This window comes from Plecotus auritus, assembly GCF_963455305.1.
Source record: "Plecotus auritus genome assembly, chromosome: 6".
NCBI classification, from domain to species: Eukaryota; Metazoa; Chordata; class Mammalia; order Chiroptera; family Vespertilionidae; genus Plecotus; species Plecotus auritus.
The window spans coordinates 86,643,530-86,662,275 of record NC_137773.1 but is presented as its reverse complement, the minus strand read 5'-3'; the positions used below and the strand labels follow the sequence as shown (position 1 = coordinate 86,662,275).

Sequence of the window (18,746 nt, the reverse complement as noted above, 5' to 3'; positions counted from 1 at the left end):
AGCCTATGGGGTGTTGTAATTTATGATGCAATTTTAGTGTCCTGCTTTCCCTCAGCCTTTGCTTGGCCAACTCCTAAGCAACCCGAAGGGCCCAACTTAAACCTCCCCTCTTCTCTAAGCCTCCAGAGCCCGCTCTGCTTTTGCTGTGACATCTCCTAAGTTGTAGGCACCGTTTTCTAAGACGGTCTCCTCGACTGCACTACAATCTCCAAGAGGACAGGGAGCTGGTTTGACAGTCACGGTGGACCGCCCTAAACCCAGCACAGCAGATACTCAAATAGACTAAGGAATGGCTGATCTGTGAGCATGCTCAGTTGTGTCACTACTATGTTGTGTGCGAGGAGCGTTGTGCACACCTGATCAGGTGTGGGGGGGTACCTGTACCTCCCTCCTGCCCTCCATAGTCTCCTTCCCTTCCCCCAGTAAGCCTGCCACCCTCACGATGTTACCGTTCTCCTGGGGCCTCAGGGGCAGCTTGGACTTGGACAGACCCGTCCTGCCAGCGGCCTGCGGGGTTATCGCGCCCCATCCCAGCTCTGGCCCTGACCTCTTCCGGCTCGGCTCAACTTCACTAGGGCACCTGGCCCAATCATTTAGCAAGATGACGGTGTGTCTCTCTCCCTTCCCCCGCCCCCGACCCCGGGGCAGAGAGAAGAAATGAACTTCAAAGAGGTAGTGGTGCCGCGGCTGCGTGGCGTGACTGAGGCTTCGGTTGCTATGGTGACGCGGCCTCCTGGAACTCACTTCCGTAGTGGGGCGGGGCAGCCCTAGGTTTGGAGAGTCAGTGAGGGTGCATGGTTTCTCCTTCCCCTCCCAGAATGCCCCGCTGCCTTTTGCGTGCTGACGTCACGGGAGGGCGTGCACGTCAGGAGCAGATCAACCGCGCTATATAAAGCGGTCAGCAGCTGTACGAACTCCAGAAGGTAGTTATCTCTGACCCAGACTGCTTCTCTGCTCCGAAAGGCACCAGGAGGCTAGGTGACAGCTCATTGAGGTCCCGGGGCGAAGGAGGAGGCTGCGGTCGTGACGCGGTCCGCGGTCCGCGGGAGAGTTTCTCAGGTTAGGCGCAGGCGCAGATGTGTTAGGAGCGGCCACTGAGGCGGACCGCAGACCCAGCAGCGCTTCCGGGTAGTTTTACTCAGGATCGGTGGCACCTGGGACTTGGGGTCCTCGATCGGGGCCAAAGACCCGATCCCGCGAAGGCGGCTTTCACCGGTGTGAGGGTCGCGGACCGCAGGAGAGGCGAAAAGAACACGGATTGGACCAGACCCGAACCACCGACCCTTGCCCATGGCAGCCTTCGTAAGTATGAGACGGGGTCCAGGGGTTCCGACGGCCTCAGCAATCAGTCCCTCACTCACCATCCCGCTTTTTCTTCGCGCAGGGCCCTGGCAGCCAGAATGTCACTGAGTATGTCGTTCGAGTTCCCAAGTAAGTCTTAACCCCCCTCCCCCTCTCCCTCCCTCCCCTAACAATTAAAACCTTTAAGAGTCTCTAGGCATGCCAGGCACTGCCTTGCCTGTGGTTCATCCTCCAGAGCGGCAGCGACTTTGAGGGCAGGGCTGGGATTGAGCTGAGGACTCTCTGGGGTATCACTGTTTTTTGAGTGGAATGAATGAATGAGTACATTAATATGCAAGCGATGCAGCCCCTGTCCTAACATTCCCTCTGCCAGGAATGCTGTTTCCCCAGCTGTGACTGCTGGTGGATTCTTGTTGATTCCCAAAACCAGTTCCAGTATTTTCCTCCTCCAGGAAGCATTCTCTGCTTGCCCTCCCTCCTGCCTAGGGCTGAGTTCCCTATTATTCATCTTGGTTCCCCTAAATCTTTGTACCTTTTTCTGCATGGGTTGAGAGCATGGATTTGGCTTCCCTGACAGACTTGGGACCTCTGGGATGTTTTAAGTGTCCTCAGCATTGCCTGCCACAAAGGGCTGAACCCGGGAGGGTTTGTTGAATGATGGATTGAGCACTACCTCTTCTTGATCATTCCAGAAATACAACCAAAAAATATAACATCATGGCCTTCAATGCAGCTGATAAAGTCAACTTCGCTACTTGGAATCAGGTAAGTCCAGGTTCTGAGGGGAATGAGAATTGATTGTGAATGTCGTGGCTGTGACAGTAACTAAGTTTGTTTCCTCAGTGCCCCCCCAGTGGTGATAAGTGACAACTAAAGAACAGGTTGAGCTGCTGGGCTCTGAGTAAAACTTGTCAGGCTTTGCAGGAAGCCTTCTCCTGAAAGGAGAACATTTAGAAATTGTGCCCACTGATGGGCATTTTGGGCCTAGATTTTTCTAGGCAAGGGCGGAGGCTACATCCTACAGATGGTCTCAGAGTCCCCACTGTAAGGGCTTTGGGAGTTGTCTCAGTCCATTGGGGCTGCTCTAACAGAACATCATATAAACAACAGCCATTTATTGCTCACAGCTCAGGAGGCTGAAAGTCCAAGATTAAGGCACCAGCAGATTTGGTGTCTGGAAAGACCCGCCGTCTAGTTCATAGGCAGCACTCTTCTCGCTGTGTCCTCTAGGAAGGGGCAAGGGAACTCTCTGGGACCCTTTGGTATAAGGGCTCCACCCTCATGACAAAGTCACCTCCCAAGATACCATCCACAGGTGTTAGGTTTCAACATATGCATTTTGGGACGGAGATACAAACATTCAGTCTATAGCAGAAGCCATTAAGGGTTTTCAGTGGGGGTTTTGTAAAGTGATCTGGCTGCTGTAGGGTGGAGGGCAGATGAAGCAGGGTAGAGGTGACAGCTGTGGTCCTGGTGAGCAATGATGGGGCTTTGGAGCAAACAGGTGATGAGAAATGATTTAACTATAGTGGGTTTTGGTGGTGAGGCTGACAGGATTTGTTGATGGATTGGATATTGAGGGGTGAGGGCCAGGGAAGAATTATAAACGTACATTTAAAAATAGTATCTACTGTTAAATTGTCCAGAGATTAAAATTTGGAAAACCTTAGCCTTTAATGGCTTCTGAATTCATGGGGCAGTCCAGAGTCGAATGCAGAGAGAGGAAGGCCAATTCCAAGCAGGTTGTTTTCTTTCTTTTTTTAAAAAAATAGATTTTTATTAATTTCAGAGAGGAAGGAAGAGGGAGAGAGAGATAAAAGCATCAATGATGCGAGAGAATCATTGATTGGCTGCCTCCTGCACGTCCCCTACTGGGGATTGAGCCTGCAACCCAGGCATGTGCCCTGACCGTGAATCAGAAGCGTAACCTCTAGGTTCACAGGTAGACACTCAACCACTAAGCCGTGCCAGCCAGGCAAGCAAGTTGTTTTCATTGTTGTTGTTTTTTGTTAATCCTCACCTGAGGATTTTTTCCATTGATTTTTTTAGGGAGAGTGGAAGAGAGAGGGAAAGACAGAGAAACATTGAGGAGAGAAACACATCAATTAGTTGCCTCCTGCATGAGCCCTGACAAGGGCCCAGGCCAGAGAGGAGCCTGCAACCAAGGTATGTGCCCTTGACTGGAATTGAACCAGGGACCCTTTGGTCTGCAGACCGACGCTCTATCCACTGAGCCAAACTGGCTAGGGCTCATTGTTGTTTCTGTTTTACTACCACTATGAACTTACTGTGGCTTTTTACTGTGTGTTTTTTTTTTTTCATTTTCATTTGGAAATAATTTCAGACTTTCAAAAAGCTGCACAAATAGACAGTACAAAGCTTGCCCATATCCCTTCACTCACATTCACTGAGCGCTGACTTTCTACTTTTTTTTGCTGAGCAAGAAGTTGACTTGGAGTGTCTGTAGCTCAGCTTGGAGAGAATAAAGGGTATTCTTTTTTTTTTTTTTTAATATATTTTATTGATATTTTACAGAGAGGAAGGGAGAGGGATAGAGAGCTAGAAACATCGATGAGAGAGAAACATCGATCAGCTGCCTCCTGCACACCTCCCACTGGGGATGTGCCTGCAACCAAGGTACATGCCCTTGACCGGAATCGAACCCGGGACCCTTCAGTCCGCAGGCCGACGCTCTATCCACTGAGCCAAACCGGTTTCGGCAGAATAAAGGGTATTCTTAGGAGTAGGGGCACAGCCTGAGCAAAGGCAGGTGCCCTGATGAGAGATTTTGTTTCCTGCTTCCCCCACCCTGTTCCCCAGGCCCGGCTAGAGCGAGACCTGAGCAACAAGAAGATTTACCAAGAAGAGGAGATGCCTGAGTCAGGTGCAGGCAGTGAGTTTAACCGCAAGCTTCGGGAGGAGGCTCGGAGGAAGAAGTATGGTATTGTCCTCAAGGAGTTCCGACCTGAGGACCAGCCCTGGTTGCTCCGAGTCAATGGCAAATCGGGCAGGAAGTAAGTGGTGATGGCAGCAGGTGCCCACCCTCCTCTTCCCTCATGCCCTCAATTTGTGGGGTGTTCTCTCAGAACTTGTATGCCCCATATGCACAGTGCAGGTGACAGCATGTCCTCCATCATGGGGTTTTATTTTATTATTTATTTATTCATTCTATTTTTTAACATATACACTGAGTGGCCAGATTATTATGATCTCTGAATGCATAATAGTCTGGCCACTCAGTGTATATCCTATATAATAAAAGGCTAATATGCAAATTGTCCCCTCGACCAGGAATTCGACCAGCAGGCAGGCCAGCCAACTACCCATGTCCCCTCCTCCTGGCCAGGCTGGCCGGACTCCACCCATGCACGAATTCATGCACTGGGCCTCTAATATATATATTTTTGCCATATATATATATACACATTGCTCACCAGGACCACAGCTGTCACCTCTACCCTGCTTCATCTGCCCTCCACCCTACAGCAGCCAGATCACTTTACAAAACCCCCAATGAAAACCCTTAATGGCTTCTGCTATATTTTATTATTAGTATTACAGATGTCTCCATTTTACACTCCTTTACCCACCTCGGCCCAGCCCTACCCACTCCCCCGCCATGTCTTCACCACCCTATTGCCCATGTCTTGGGCTCTGCATATAAGTTCTTGGTTTATCTCTTTTATGGGGTTTTATTTTTAAAGGTAAATCAAGTTGGTGCTTGTGTAAGAGTCCTAAGGGCACCTGCCCTGTTCATATACATCCAGGGGCCACCTTGAAGGTGGTAAGCAGGGAAGGGGCACTCTAACGTTGCCTGGACTTTTGTGTGGGAAGAGTGTGAGGGCAGAAGCCAGGAGGAGGCTCGCAGTGGTTCAGGCCCAAGGAGCAGCCTGGAGGTAGATCAGAGGGGTCTGACTGCAGGGCCTGTGCTCTTTAGGTTATCTAACATGTTCCTTCCATGACAGGACCATGATATGTAAAATGGGGGAAGCCCTGAACCCACTCTGCAGGGTGAAGAGCACCGGCCCTGCTTCCAGATTTGGAAATCAAGGCTCGGACAGTTCAAGAGCTAGCCCAAAGCCTCCCAGCCTCTGAGTTTGCTCAGAGAAACCAGGTGGCTCTGTAGAAGGGACAGGCCTAGGGGCATGGTGGGCCAGGGCGGGTCTCTCTGGACACAGGCTGTGACCATGGCTCTTTGCAGGTTCAAGGGTATAAAGAAGGGAGGTGTGACAGAGAACACGTCCTACTATATCTTCACCCAGTGCCCTGATGGGGCTTTTGAAGCTTTCCCAGTACACAACTGGTACAACTTCACGCCGTTGGCCCGGCACCGTACGCTCACTGCTGAGGAAGCTGAGGAGGAATGGGAGAGGTGAGTAAGCCTAGGCAGGGCTGGGAGGGAAGCAGGATGCAGACAGTGTCGTCTCTCAGCTTCACTAGTGTAGAGCCAAAATATTGGAAATGAGGAAGGTCACCATAACTTTATGCCCAGCTGGGACCTGGGGACTCAGAGATGACCAAGCCAGACCCCACCAGGCCCTCAGGGAGCTCTCAGTCCAATGGGGAGACATAAACCAAACCATCAGGGATGTACAGGGTCCTGTGAGGGCTAAGGAGTTGGTGACTGAGAGCAGAGCAGGGCAGGGTGTCCCTGGATGCCTTGAGTTTCCCCAGGCAGGACGTCTAGTCTGGATCACCTGCAGATTTCTGTTGCCTGAGATTGGTCTTGTTATGGCCTTTGTTTTGAAATCTATTTTGTCTGATATAAATATTGCTACCCCAGCTTTTTTTTTTCCATTTCTGTTTGCATGAAATATCTTCTTCCATCCCTTTACTTTAAATAAATAAATAAATAAATAAATAAATAAATAAATAAATATTGATATTGATTTCAGAGAAGAAGGGAGAAGGGAGAGGGAAAGAAAGAGATAGAAACATCAATGAGGAGAGAGAATCATTGATGGACTGCCTCCTGCACGCCCCCCACTGGAGACTAAGCCTGAAACCCGGGCATGTACTCTGAGAATTGAACCTTGACCTCCTGGTTCATAGGTTGACGTTCAACCATGGAGCCATGCCGGCCAGGCACCTTTGCCATTTTAATTTTGATGTGCCTTTGTGTGGACCTGAAATTGGTCTTGAGCTGAGAGAGGTGCTGGGATGCCAACACCACACCAACACCTTCTCCTTGAGAGCTCAGGGCAGAGGGAACTGAAAAAGGGTCAGCTCTCCCCGTGTGATTTTTAGGGTGTCCATGTTATGTGTGAATCCCCTGGGGTCAGATAATCCCTCTTATCACCTAACTCATGTCTGTGGTTCCCTTCTGGGAAACATCCAGTGATGTGCAGGGAGGAGACCTGGTCCCTGGAGCCAGGCCTGTTTTCAGACCCCAGTGTACTCCTTACCTCTGCCTGCAGGAGGAACAAAGTCCTGAACCACTTCAGCATCATGCAGCAGCGGCGGCTCAAAGACCAGGACCAGGACGAGGAGGATGAGGAGAAGGATAAGCGTGGCCGCAAAAAGCCCAGTGAGCTGCGCATCCACGACCTGGAAGATGACCTGGAGATGTCGTCTGATGACAGCGAGGCCAGTGGCGAGGAGGGTGAGCCTGGGCAGAGCCTCCCCTGGTGGCTGGGGTGTTCGGCACAGCTGCCTACGTCGTGCTTGAGTCTTACTTTTTTTTTTTTTTTTTTTTTTTAAATATATTTTATTGATTTTTTACAGAGAGGAAGAGAGAGGGATAGAGAGTTAGAAACATCCATGAGAGAGAGACATCGATCAGCTGCCTCCTGCACGCCCCCTACTGGGGATGTGCCCGCAACCCAGGTACATGCCCTTGACTGGAATCGAACCTGGGACCCTTCAGTCCGCAGGCCGACGCTCTATCCACTGAGCCAAACCGGTTAGGGCTTGAGTCTTACTTTATAAAGGTAGTTGAGTGACAACACAGAGTGATTAATGCCACTGAAAAAAAAACAGTTTACAGTTTTCTGGGAGATGAGAGGCAGGCACAACATGCAATGCAGGGCCACTTGGGGAAGCACCAGAATGAGCAGGAGGCAGAAATGAGTGATGGGCCCTGGCCAGTGTGGTTCAGTTGGTTGAGCATCATACCATGCACTGAAAGGTCTCCAGTTCAATTCCCAGTCAGGGCACATGCCCAAGTTGCAGGCTTGACCTGTGGTTGGGTGCATGCCGATTGATGTTTCTCATATCAATGTTTCCATCTCTCTCTCCCCCCTCAAAAAAACAACAACAGACAAACATTTTAAAAAAGATATGATGGGATGGACTTTATTGAGGTTTCCAAGGGAAAGACAAGACAGGGCAGGAGATTACTTAGGATCCACCAGTTTGAATCATTCCAGGGGGCTCTGGTGACTTAGTGCAGAGGACAGTGGCCCTCAGTGTGAGATTAGAGAAAGGCTGTGGCCAGGGAGTATAGATTCCAGATTGGTTTGGTTTGCACATGACAGGTGTTTCCCCTAGGCAAGCCCTTTGCTTTCTCTAAGAATTGGCCAGCCCTGGTCATCTCTCCCCCTTTGTCAAGGCCTAAGGTGTCCCAATGTCCTTGAATATACAAACCACGATGAGTGCTCAGCACCCCTCCACTTCCCCAGGTGGCAAAGCCCCCAAGGCCAAGAAGAAGGCACCGATGACTAAGGCAGGGCGGAAGAAGAAGAAGAAGAAGGGGTCAGATGATGAGGCCTTTGAGGACAGTGACGATGGGGACTTTGAGGGCCAGGAGGTGGACTACATGTCTGATGGCTCCAGGTGAGGCAAGCAGGAGGCGGGTGTGAGACCCTGGGACAGCCTGGAGGAAGAGCTCACTCACCCTCTGCTCACTCTCTGTCTTACAGCAGTTCTGAGGAAGAGCCGGAGGGCAAGCCCAAGGTCACCCAGCAGGAGGAGGGCCCCAAGGGTGTGGATGAGCGGAGTGAAAGCAGCGAGGAGAGTGAGGAGGAGAAGCCTCCTGAGGAGGACAAGGAGGAGGAGGAGGAGAAGAAGGCACCCACACCACAAGAGAAGAAGCGGAAGAGAGGTGGACTTGGCTTTCTAGGCGTCTGTCCCCTCTGCCCCCTACTAGACCCCCTTATCTGAGATAGACCTGAGGGTGGGTGTGGGTGCCTCTTATCCTGACAGCTCTTCTCTGTCCCCATACAGACAGCAGTGATGAGTCTGACAGCTCAGAAGAGAGTGACATTGACAGTGAGGCCTCCTCAGCTCTCTTCATGGCTGTAAGGCCCAGCCAGGGTTGGGAGGAGGGATGTTGGCCCTGGTGTCTGTTTCCAGACTCACATCCCCACCCCTAAAATTTGCAGAAAAAGAAGACTCCCCCCAAGAGAGAGCGGAAGCCATCAGGGGGCAGCTCAAGGGGCAATAGCCGGCCAGGCACACCCAGCACAGAGAGTGGCAACACCTCCTCCACCCTTCGGGCAGCTGCCAGCAAACTGGAGCAAGGTGAGTGGCCTTCCCGTCCCACTTGACCTCTTGACCTCTGTTCTTGTGTGCACTGAGCATCAGGATCTGAGGCCAGATCAAGGGGCAGACACCTATCTGCCCGAGTCCCTTGTATCCATAATCTAAGCACCACCCAGCCTGGGGTCTCCCGACATGTCCAGTTTCACATTTCTAATATTCGGCCCTGTCTCTGCTCTCACAGGAAAGCGGACAAATGAGACGACAGCAGCTAAGCGGTTGCGGCTGGACAGTGGACCTCAGAGCCTGTCTGGGAAGTCGACCCCTCAGCCCCAATCTGGGAAGTCAACCCCCAGCAGTGGGTAAGTTGGTGAGGATAGCAGGGACAGGATGGGGACCACTGGGAAGGAGGGCTACCCACTAATTCCCCACTCTCCACTGCGCTCCTCAGTGATGTGCAGGTGACTGAGGATGCTGTGCGCCGCTACCTGACACGGAAGCCCATGACCACGAAAGACCTGCTGAAAAAGTTCCAGACCAAGAAGACAGGGCTGAGTAGCGAGCAGACAGTGAATGTGCTTGCCCAGATCCTCAAACGTCTAAACCCTGAGCGTAAGATGATCAACGACAAGATGCACTTCTCCCTCAAGGAGTGAGGGGCTGGCCCCCACCCTTTTGCCCAATAAATAAGCTCATCTCCAGAAGTTCATGGGCTCTTGAATTCCACATACTCATTGCTGTGGGTCCAACTGTCCACTTGTCACCCTGCTCCCTGAATCCCAGGCCCCAGCATTAATAAGTTGGAAAAACCTAAGCAGCATTCTTCTCATTTTAGTTCTTATTCTCCCCCACTCCTCCTTCTAGAACCTTGAGATGTCTCTTAGAACTTATTTTGCACATGGGGTGATTTCTTCAGGTCTGTCTTCCACTTTGTCAGTTATCTCTTCAGCTGTTTCTTTTTCTGATCGGCTGGTCTGTTGTTTTTTTTAATGTTATGTTTTTATTGATTTCAGAGAGGAAGGGAGAGGGAGAGAAACAAAATGATGAGAATCATTGATCAGCTGCCTCCTGCCTGCCCCGTACTGGGGATTGAACCAGTAACCCCGGGCATGTGCCGTTGACTGGATTCAAACCCGGGACCCTTCAGTCTGCAGGCTAACGCTCTACCCACTGAGCCAAACTGGCTAGGGCTAGTTTAAAATGTTTTTATTGATTTTAGAGAAAGAGAAACATCTATGAGAGAAAAAAACATTGATTGGTTGCCTCTTGTGCACACCCCAATGGGGGACCAAAACTGCAACCTGGATGTGTGCTCTGACTGCCAATCAAACTGGCAATCCCCTGGTGCACAGGATGATGCCCAACCAACGGAGCCACACCGGCCAGGGCAGCTGGTCTGTTTTGAGTGTTTTGTCCTTAATGTGTTTTTTAAATATATTTTTATTGATTTCAGAGAGAGAAAGATAGAAATATCAATGATGAGAATCATTGATTGGCTGCCTCCTACACTGGGAATCAAGCCTGCAACCCGGGCATGTGTCCTGACCGGGAATCGAACTATAACCTCCTGGTTCATAGGTCAATGCTCAACCACTGAGCCACGCAGGCTGGACTATCCTAAATGTTTTTCATCCCTTTCACATTTTTATTTTAAGCATCTTGTCTTATAGTTTTCATCAGACACATCAGCACCTGAAGCTCACAGGCTTCCTGTTCTATCTTCTGACTACTCTTCATGATTGATTGATTGTAATCTTGGATAGGGGAACTGGTGGCCAGCTTCGGGCTCTATCTGTGGGACTCCTGGATGGTCTACAGGCCAGTCCTTGTAAATGGTTTTTGCCTTTGCTCCCACCAGGTGCCCCACGAGTCCTAGCCTGAGCCCATTTGGGATGGTTCTCAGCTCAGGGCTCTGTCCCTACATGACAGCGAAAATCCAAACCCCTTTTATTGCTGATGTTGGCACCTTTTTCAGCTTTCCAGTGATGTTTCTGGGGCTTCCCTTTCTCACAAGTTGGTTATGCATTTATGTTTTCCAGCATTGCTAGGTGTTCTGTAGTGGAAGGACTGTTCAATTTCATGGACAATAATGCTGCTGGAAATGAAATGGCAGCAGGCGCTACTTTGGAACCCCTATCCCAAGTGATCCAGATTTCTATCTTGCCCTCAGCTGGAAACTGCAGGTGGAAAACTTCCCCACCCAGTTCCACAGGATCTTGGCTGTCAAATGGGAATGCCTGAGATGTCAGGCTAATTCCTAGGAATGTCCCAGGTCGGTCCAACCTCCCTCCCCATACTTCCGCCAGGCCTTTTTGGGGCAGCAGGAAAGATGCTCTCACCCTTTGTGCTGGGATTTTTACCCCTATACTCACGGCCATGGACTGTGGCCTAAAAGCCTTATGCCTCAGTGGTTAGGAGCAGAGGCCTTGTGTTCCACAGAACCTGGGTTCAAATTCTGCCTGTGTTAATTCTGGGTGACTTTGGACTACTTCTGAAAGTAGTCTCACTAGGCACTGCAATAAGAACAACCACACCAAATTAGTGAAGCAATCCCCTGTGTGTGGATTTCCGGTCATTTCTGATCTTTTGCTGATAGAAAGCAGTGAATAGCCCTGAGTTTGTATCTGCTCACCTGCTAAGCACAAATTCCTGAAGCAGTTTCGGCGTCAAAGGGATGGGATTTGCAGTTTCAGTATCAACTGCTCAACTGCTACCAACTTACACTCCCACCCACAGCTTGGGGATACACCTGTCATGCGTGCACCCCAGCCATGTGGAAGCTCTCTGATTTTTGCCAATCTTGGGTTCCAAGTCGAGTTTTAACTCAGTCTCACCTGTGTGAGGTGGAGCACCTCTTCAAACATGCAAAAGCTATTTGAATTTCCTTTGCCTCAAAAGCTCTCCCAAACTCCTCAGTGCCAAACACCATGTTAAACACTGTCCTCAGAACTGCATGTGGGAGGGACTGATTAGCCTCCTTTCAGAGGCAAGGGACAGTCTCACTTCCCAGGGGCCACAGGGACAGGGTATGGAAGTCACTGTGATTTGCAACTGCCTCCAAGACGCAGTGGGAGTCACCTCCCTTCTTGCTGATGCTCTGGACACCAGGACCAGGCTGAAGTTCCAGGGTCCTCAGGTGGGCCTTCTAGAGACAGGAGTCCCTGCAGGGTGAGCTTCTGGCCCCTTGTGTCCCAACTCTTGGCTGTCCTAGAGCCTCTCCCTTTTCCTGTTTTGACACTGACTCAGCCAGGCCCAGACACAGGGGCATGATGTCTTAATCCTCTAGGCTGGAGCCATGATGGATGAGTCCCCATTAGCTAATGCACCTGCCAAACCACCTCTTTCCTGCTCCCGCTCCCCCCGCCCCCATATATCCATTCCACCTGGCGCCCAACACAGGGGCTCCTGAGCCTCAGCACCCTGCTTGAATGGGGAGGGGCCCCAATGGGGGACCCACAGGAACCCCCCCACACCTCTCCTTCCAGTTGGCAGGTGGGACAGTGGGGCAGGGACCCTGGTTGCTCACCCTGGGCTGGGCTCTGGCTGCCGCTACAACTCTTAAATCAAGGTGTGGAGGGGGTGTCGGAAATAGATCTATGGAATGTCTGGATGTGGGGGTGAGCCCTTAACTCTTAAAAGGAAAGAATGTGGGACAGAGGGAGTTGGCCTGCCTGGATCTGAGGATGTGGGGGACATGGGGCCCTCGTGCCCATGCAGCATCCGGCAGTGAAGCGGTTATTTCCCAGCGCAGATGGGGATAAATTGAGAGTGCAGGACATCTCCATCCTCAGGACCTGTTCGTCACAATGGCCATAGGAAGAGTCCTGCTCGGCTCTCTGCTGCTCCTATCCCTGCAGCTGGGCCTCGGCGGGGACCCGGGTACTCAAGGGGCTCCAGTGGTGGAGGGAACGCTCTCGTCTGAACCAGCAGCAGACATAGGGACCTGGAAGGCACAGCTGGGTAAGGACCCCCAGCACCCCATGTGATTCCCCAACTCCTTCCTGGCCAACACCTGACCGCTTTCAACTGCCCCTTGTCCCCACCCAGGTGCCCGCCTGCGCCGAGCCCCAGCTGGCCCATGCCAGCTGCGGAGCTTGGCCCTGCCAGTGGTGGAGCTGGGCCTGGGCTATACTTCGGAGGAGACGATCATCTTCCGCTATTGTGCTGGCAGTTGTCCCCGAGGTGCCCGCACCCAACACAGCCTGACGCTGGCCTGGCTGCGGAGCCAGGGCCGAGCACATGGAAGCCCCTGCTGCCAGCCCACCCGCTATGCTGACGTGGCCTTCCTGGATGATCACCACCGCTGGCAGTGGCTGCCCCAGCTCTCAGCGGCTGCCTGCAGCTGCAGTGGCTGAGGGTGCTCCGATGGGGCCCTGCAACCACACCAGAGGTCTGATGACTTATTTATTGGAGACCTAGATGCCAGAAGATGAGAAGATGGGGTGGGCTGGGGATGCCAGCAAGGGACACAATAAAGGAAATTGATCCTGGGGTCTTGTGATTCTGTGTTCGGTGGGGTGCACCTGACCCTGTCATCTTAGCTTCTGGTTGGTGGGCAGGTAGGGTCTGGGCTTCCCTTGCAGATCCCAGCCCCAGCAAACAGCCAGTGCAAGGAAGGCTACCTTGTCCATTTCCTAGCTTTATTCACAGTGTCCCTGAGAAGCTGGGCAAAGGGCCTGGGGGTCAGCAGGCTGGGGGTGGCTGCCCAGGCTCCTCTGGTCCTACCCCCTCAGGGAGGGAGCGGCAGATCACGGAGATGCGTCGGCCTCTGGGAACCCGAAGTTCCCCAAAAAAGGACTCTTCATCCCGAAGGATCTCATGGGAGAAGTCATAACGGGCAGAGTCTCTGAAAGAGAAAACAGAGGCTATGACTGGGTAGGGCGAGGGCACCCCTGTTCCAGGCTAAGCGTCTGCTGTGTAGGGGATGGTAGTATTTTCTGTGAGGGCTGAATGAGAGAAGGTGCTTGAAGTGCTGGGTAGAGTCTGACCAGTGATTAGTGGGGTGGCTTCTTGGCTGGGCAGTACCTAAGGATGTAGAGTGAGCATGGCTCCAGCAAGAGTTCTAGCCACTCCCCAGGCTCCTGGGTGTGTACCAGCCGCATGACACTGGGAGACAGCAGGGACAGGCCAGCGATGGTGGTTCCGCAGAACTGGAAGAGGGAGCATGGTGGTAGGTCAGGCTCTGGCCAGGCTGGCCCAACCCCAGCTGGGAGCTTCAAGCTGCTGGCTTCTGCCTACCTTGATGCTGTCAACGTGTGGCTTGATGTAGCCCCGAGGTTCCAGGTCCAACACGTGCACTGAGGACAGCAGGGTCTGGCCTGGGCCAAAGGCGGCTGCCTGAACACGCTGCAGGATGGCCTGGCTTGCCTCTGACCAGCGAGACTTTTCTGTCTCTCGGAAGCCATGGATGGCCTGCATAGAGAGCTCAGGTCAAGCCTGGAAACTCCGGGGGTTGAGGTGGGGGACACTCTGGGGAGAAGACAGGGAAACTAAGGTAGGGAGGGACAGAATACAGAGCCAGGGGCTGGTTTTCCCAGCATGACCCTTGACCTCACCCTCAACTCACAGACTTTGTCCTATCTAAGCCATGATCTTGAGACTCAAACCCTGACCTCTGCCCCATTTAGTTTGGCCTCAGTCTTTTGTACCCAACCTCTCTGGCTCCAATTCAGTTCCAAATCCAGGCTCCAGTGCTGGCCTCGCCCCAATATTCAATGTTATGTCAGTTTCCGCCCCCAAACGGTGACCCTCCCTCACCTCGCTCCACACCCCTTTCTCTATCTAACCTTGGTTCTGTACCCCAAACACCCTTCAGTTCCAGGTCCTGCCTCCAGTTATGGCCCTGCCCTCATCTTCAAAGACTCCAACCCCAGGCCCAAGGTCCTGCCCCCAGCCGTAGCCCCGCCCCACCCAGCGCCACACTCCCGTCCCCACCGTAGCTCCGCCCCAACCCCCACCGTCCTAGGTACCGCCCCCAGGTAGCCCCGCCCCACAGAGCACCCCTCCCGTCCCCGCCCCCAACGTCCCTGCCTCCGCCGCTGACGTGGCTCCGCCCCCAGCGCGGTCCCGCCTCCAGCGCCGCCGGCCTCACCGCGTCCCAGTGGTCGAACTCGTAGCGGCGGCGGCGCAGCTCGGGCTCTAGTTCGCGCCTCAGCGTCTCTTCCTCGGCCGCGCTCAGGAAGCCGGGCCGCACCACAGCCGCATCCCGCAGGCGTCTCAGCACGGCGGGGCCAGAGCCCCGCACCCAGCCAGGCCCGGGCATCGTCCGCAGCGCCAGCCACCCGCTCCCAGCCATAGCCTCGGAGCCCCGGCGTGGGACCGGCCGGGGTCAGAGCGACACCCCCGCCCCAGAGCCTTTGGTTGCGGCTGCGCCGAATGCCTCCAGCGATTGGCTTTCCTCAGCGTCCCGCCTCTCGGAGACTACTGGTTGCTGCTTGGCTCCTCCCTAAGCTATTGACTCCTCCCAGGACCCGCCTCCTCTCCCGCGCTATTGGGCGCCATCCCTCAGTAGCTTAAACTATTGAGTGTCCCGCAAGTCCGTCTCCAGTGGCAAAGGCAGGATCTGGCCTGGGGTGGTTAGGGGCCTTGAATTTGGGCCAAAGCCGACGACGTTATGGAGTGGCCAGGACTAGAGGTTAAGGGTAGAGAACAACTCGACTGAGAGGAGGGGGTCAGGGGCACAGGGGTCAGAGGAGTGACGTCAGGTCGCGATTATGGGACCAAGTTTGCGGAAAACCAGGAATCACCCATTCCTATACAAACAGGCTGGTTTGCACCTTATAAACAATAAAAACAAAAACCCCTTCACTTCATGGTAGAATTGGCATATTACCATTTTGCAGCCCTTATGGGAATAACATATAGTGGATCTAGACAAGGATTCTCGTCAGCCCCTAAGGTCAGGAAAAGAGGGACAACTGGACTTTCTGTGCCTCCTGATGGAAGCACACCCGCCCCCCAGCTAAGAGGTCACTTGCCAAAAAGGGGAACCTGAATTCAATTAGATTTCTCTAGATTTATACATCAAGTTACAGGAAATACCTAGGATAGATGTCACCACCTTTCCTGACCCAGTCATCAAAATCCAAACTAAAAGTCTACAAGACAAAACAACCCTGTTTCTCCAACAAATGAATCTCAAGGAAAAAGAAGAAAAAGAGGGAGAGATTGAGAGAGAGAGATTAAGGGGAAACCTGCAATTACAGAAGACTTAGAGATCTATCAACTTGTTGCAACAAGCTAGAAAAATACAGACTGAGGAAATTTGGACATTGGTTGGATATTTGTAAGTATTTTAATTTTTTGAAAGTATTGAAATTTGGACACTGGATATTTGTAGATATTGTAAATGTTTTTGTTTATCTTTTAGGACACAAAGTTTTCTTTAATTATTCTTTGGGGGAGAAGGGACGCCACACTTCCACTCAATTAAGAGAAACATTTTTATCAGCACAGAAGTCTTTTTTTATTTTTTTCCACTTATGCCATGAATTCATAGGGAATGGGTTCCAGCAGCTCCGGCTCCTTTCCATTGGTTCTCACAAAGTGTGCTTCTCTGGGTGGAGCAGGCTGACGCTTCATTGAACCCAGGTACCTTTCTGGCTTCTTTCTTTTTCTTTCTTTCTTTTTTTTTTTTTTTTTTAAAGGTAGAAAGGGGAGAGCACATTTTATTTTTTTTATATATATATATATTTTATTGATTTTTTACAGAGAGGAAGGGAGAGGGATAGAGAGCTAGAAACATCGATGAGAGAGAAACATCGATCAGCTGCCTCCTGCACACCCCCCACTGGGGATGTGCCCGAAACCAAGGTACATGCCCTTGACCGGAATCGAACCCGGGACCCTTCAGTCCACAGGCCGACACTCTTTCCACTGAGCCAAACCAGTTTCGGCTTCTTTCTTTTTCTGATCATTTTCCTTCACATGTTTCAGGAAGCTATCTCGGCTCTTAGAGTGCTGAATATGCTCAATATGTACGTTAATTCTCTTGGCAAGGATATTGCCCTTGACTTGCTTGTTCACAGTAATGCCCACTGCATGCTGGGTGACACTGTAGACTCTTCCAGCTTTGCCCTGGTAACATTTGTGGGCATTCCTTTTTGAACAGGGCCCATTCCCTTGATGTCCACAATATCACTTTTTTTTTTTTTTTTAATATCACCTTTCTTGTAGAGTCGCATGTATGTGGCCAAAGAACAACTCCACGTGTCCCAAAAGGCCTGGAGAACAGCGCGGGTGCCTTTCCTTTTACCCTTTGTGTTAAGTCATTTTGGTGAATTACTGGAAGATGGTGGTTCTGGCTGAAAGGCTATTGTAATTTTTTTAGGTTTGAAAGTAGCATTGTGGTTGCCTTTTTGGAGAGTCCTTATTCCTTTAGACATACATACTGAAATATTTATAGATGTAATGAAAACGATTTTCTTCAAAATAATCCAGGGAAGTGGGGGACAGGGAGGGACGAATCAAAGTTGGCCATGACTCGGCCAGTGAAGCTCAGTGGATTGTGCATCGCCCCAATCACCAAGAGGTCACTGGTTTGATTCCGAGTCAGGGCACATGCCTGGATTGCGGGCTTGATCCCAGAAGCTGCCGATTAATCAATGTTTCTCTCTCATTGATGTTTCTATCTCTCCCTCTCCCAAAAATCAATAAAAACATATTTTAAAAAAAAAGTTGGCCTTGAATTGGTGTGATGGGTGCATGAGGCCTCATTATCCTGTATTTTCTATTTTTGTATATATTTAAAATTGTCCATAATGAAGAGTTTAGCGTGTAACTGATAAAGATAGCCAAATTAAAAGTCCTCTGAATTTTAAAAACATAAAATTCACCCCAATTCTCCCTCTAGCTCCAGTCCCATGTTCTCTGCTCTCCTTTACAGCAAAATTCCTTGAAAGACTTGTCTGGCTCCAGTATTTTCCAGCCCATGCTTTCTGAGACCCCACAGCTCTGAAAGTGCTTAAGGCCACTTAGTGACTTTCACTGTGCCAAATCCAACTGCCAGTTCTCAGCCTGACCACGAATTCCACAAGCTGATGTCTCATATATTTTTATTTCCAACCCTGACCCAGACTTACCCATCCCCTGTGATGTCTGAGGCTCATCCAGCATCAAATATAGCATGACCAAAAGCAGCTTCTGATCGTGGCCCTCAAACCTGCTCCTCCCGCCAGCCTTCCCATCTCAGTTAGCAACTCTCCATCTTTCTAGCTGCTTTGGGCCAATTCCTTGGAGTTTATGAAGATTACTTTCTTTCTCAAATCTCACATTCCACCTATCAGCCCTGCCTTTAAAACCTGGCTGGAATCTGACCTCTTCTCACCACCTGGTTGGGCCTTCAGCCTTCATCTGGATTATTCCAATAATCTCCTAACTGGCCTCCACGTTTCTGAGCTTCCTGCACTCCTCCCACATCTCCATGGGGGCCATAGTCATACTTCTTTTTGTTCCTCTCCTCAAAACCCTCTGCAATGTATCTCCCTCGTTGCTAAGACCTACCAGGCCTTTTGAAATCTGTACTTCTCCCCTTTCTGCTCTAATCTTCTCTAGTCTTATGGTTCCTCCCAGGTGCCAGGCAGTCCTGCCTCAGGGCTTTTGCACTCGCTATATCCTCTGCCTGGACTGCTCTGTCCCAAGATAGCACCATGGCTCCCTCCCTCACCTCCTTCAGATCTTTGCTCAAGTGTCACCTTCTTAGCAAGGCCTTCGCTGGCCACCCCATCCAAAACTGTCACACACACACACGCACACACACACCCTACATACTGCTTTTCCTGATTTTAAACTGTCTGCCCCCACAAGAATAAGTTATTTGAGGACAGGGATTTTTGTGTTTCCTTCACGATTTGTTGCGCCCCCTAGAACAGTGAGTGGAATGGTGTATATGTTCAGTCCAGGTCGTTGAAGTTCAGGAGCTGAAGATTAGAGCCTTAGAGTCAGGGCCAAAGCAGAAGGGGCCTTAAGAAGCATATACACTTGCGTGGTGGTAAAGAGGGGAAGGAAGGAGCCACAGAAGGGGAACA

The 18,746-nt window shown here is 51.3% G+C and overlaps 3 protein-coding genes and 1 pseudogene across 4 annotated transcripts; 2 read left to right on the top strand and 2 right to left on the bottom strand.

Annotated features, from left to right (window-relative positions):
• Positions 1-842: 842 nt before the first annotated feature.
• Positions 843-11,532, top strand: GTF2F1 (general transcription factor IIF subunit 1). Its single transcript, XM_080674474.1, has 12 exons — positions 843-1,302; positions 1,385-1,431; positions 1,995-2,067; positions 4,123-4,316; positions 5,504-5,674; positions 6,720-6,904; positions 7,923-8,076; positions 8,163-8,344; positions 8,467-8,540; positions 8,625-8,763; positions 8,966-9,083; positions 9,173-11,532. Exons 1-12 carry the CDS (start codon positions 1,291-1,293, stop codon positions 9,375-9,377), a joined length of 1,554 nt encoding a protein of 517 aa, XP_080530600.1. The 5' UTR covers positions 843-1,290; the 3' UTR covers positions 9,378-11,532.
• PSPN (persephin) lies at positions 9,206-13,120 on the top strand. Its single transcript, XM_080674486.1, has 3 exons — positions 9,206-9,333; positions 12,513-12,681; positions 12,769-13,120. The coding sequence occupies exons 2-3, from the start codon at positions 12,528-12,530 to the stop codon at positions 13,074-13,076; spliced, it is 462 nt and encodes a 153-aa protein (XP_080530612.1). The 5' UTR covers positions 9,206-9,333; positions 12,513-12,527; the 3' UTR covers positions 13,077-13,120.
• Positions 13,121-13,340: 220 nt separating this feature from the next.
• ALKBH7 (alkB homolog 7) lies at positions 13,341-15,150 on the bottom strand. Its single transcript, XM_080674485.1, has 4 exons — positions 14,813-15,150; positions 13,960-14,133; positions 13,747-13,871; positions 13,341-13,567 (listed from the first exon to the last, which is right to left on the bottom strand). Exons 1-4 carry the CDS (start codon positions 15,014-15,016, stop codon positions 13,405-13,407), a joined length of 666 nt encoding a protein of 221 aa, XP_080530611.1. The 5' UTR covers positions 15,017-15,150; the 3' UTR covers positions 13,341-13,404.
• A 142-nt stretch (positions 15,151-15,292) lies between these two features.
• LOC308251712 (large ribosomal subunit protein eL21-like) lies at positions 15,293-16,982 on the bottom strand (annotated as a pseudogene). Its single transcript has 2 exons — positions 16,582-16,982; positions 15,293-16,340 (listed from the first exon to the last, which is right to left on the bottom strand). The product of its transcript is annotated as a large ribosomal subunit protein eL21-like (transcript).
• Positions 16,983-18,746: the final 1,764 nt, after the last annotated feature.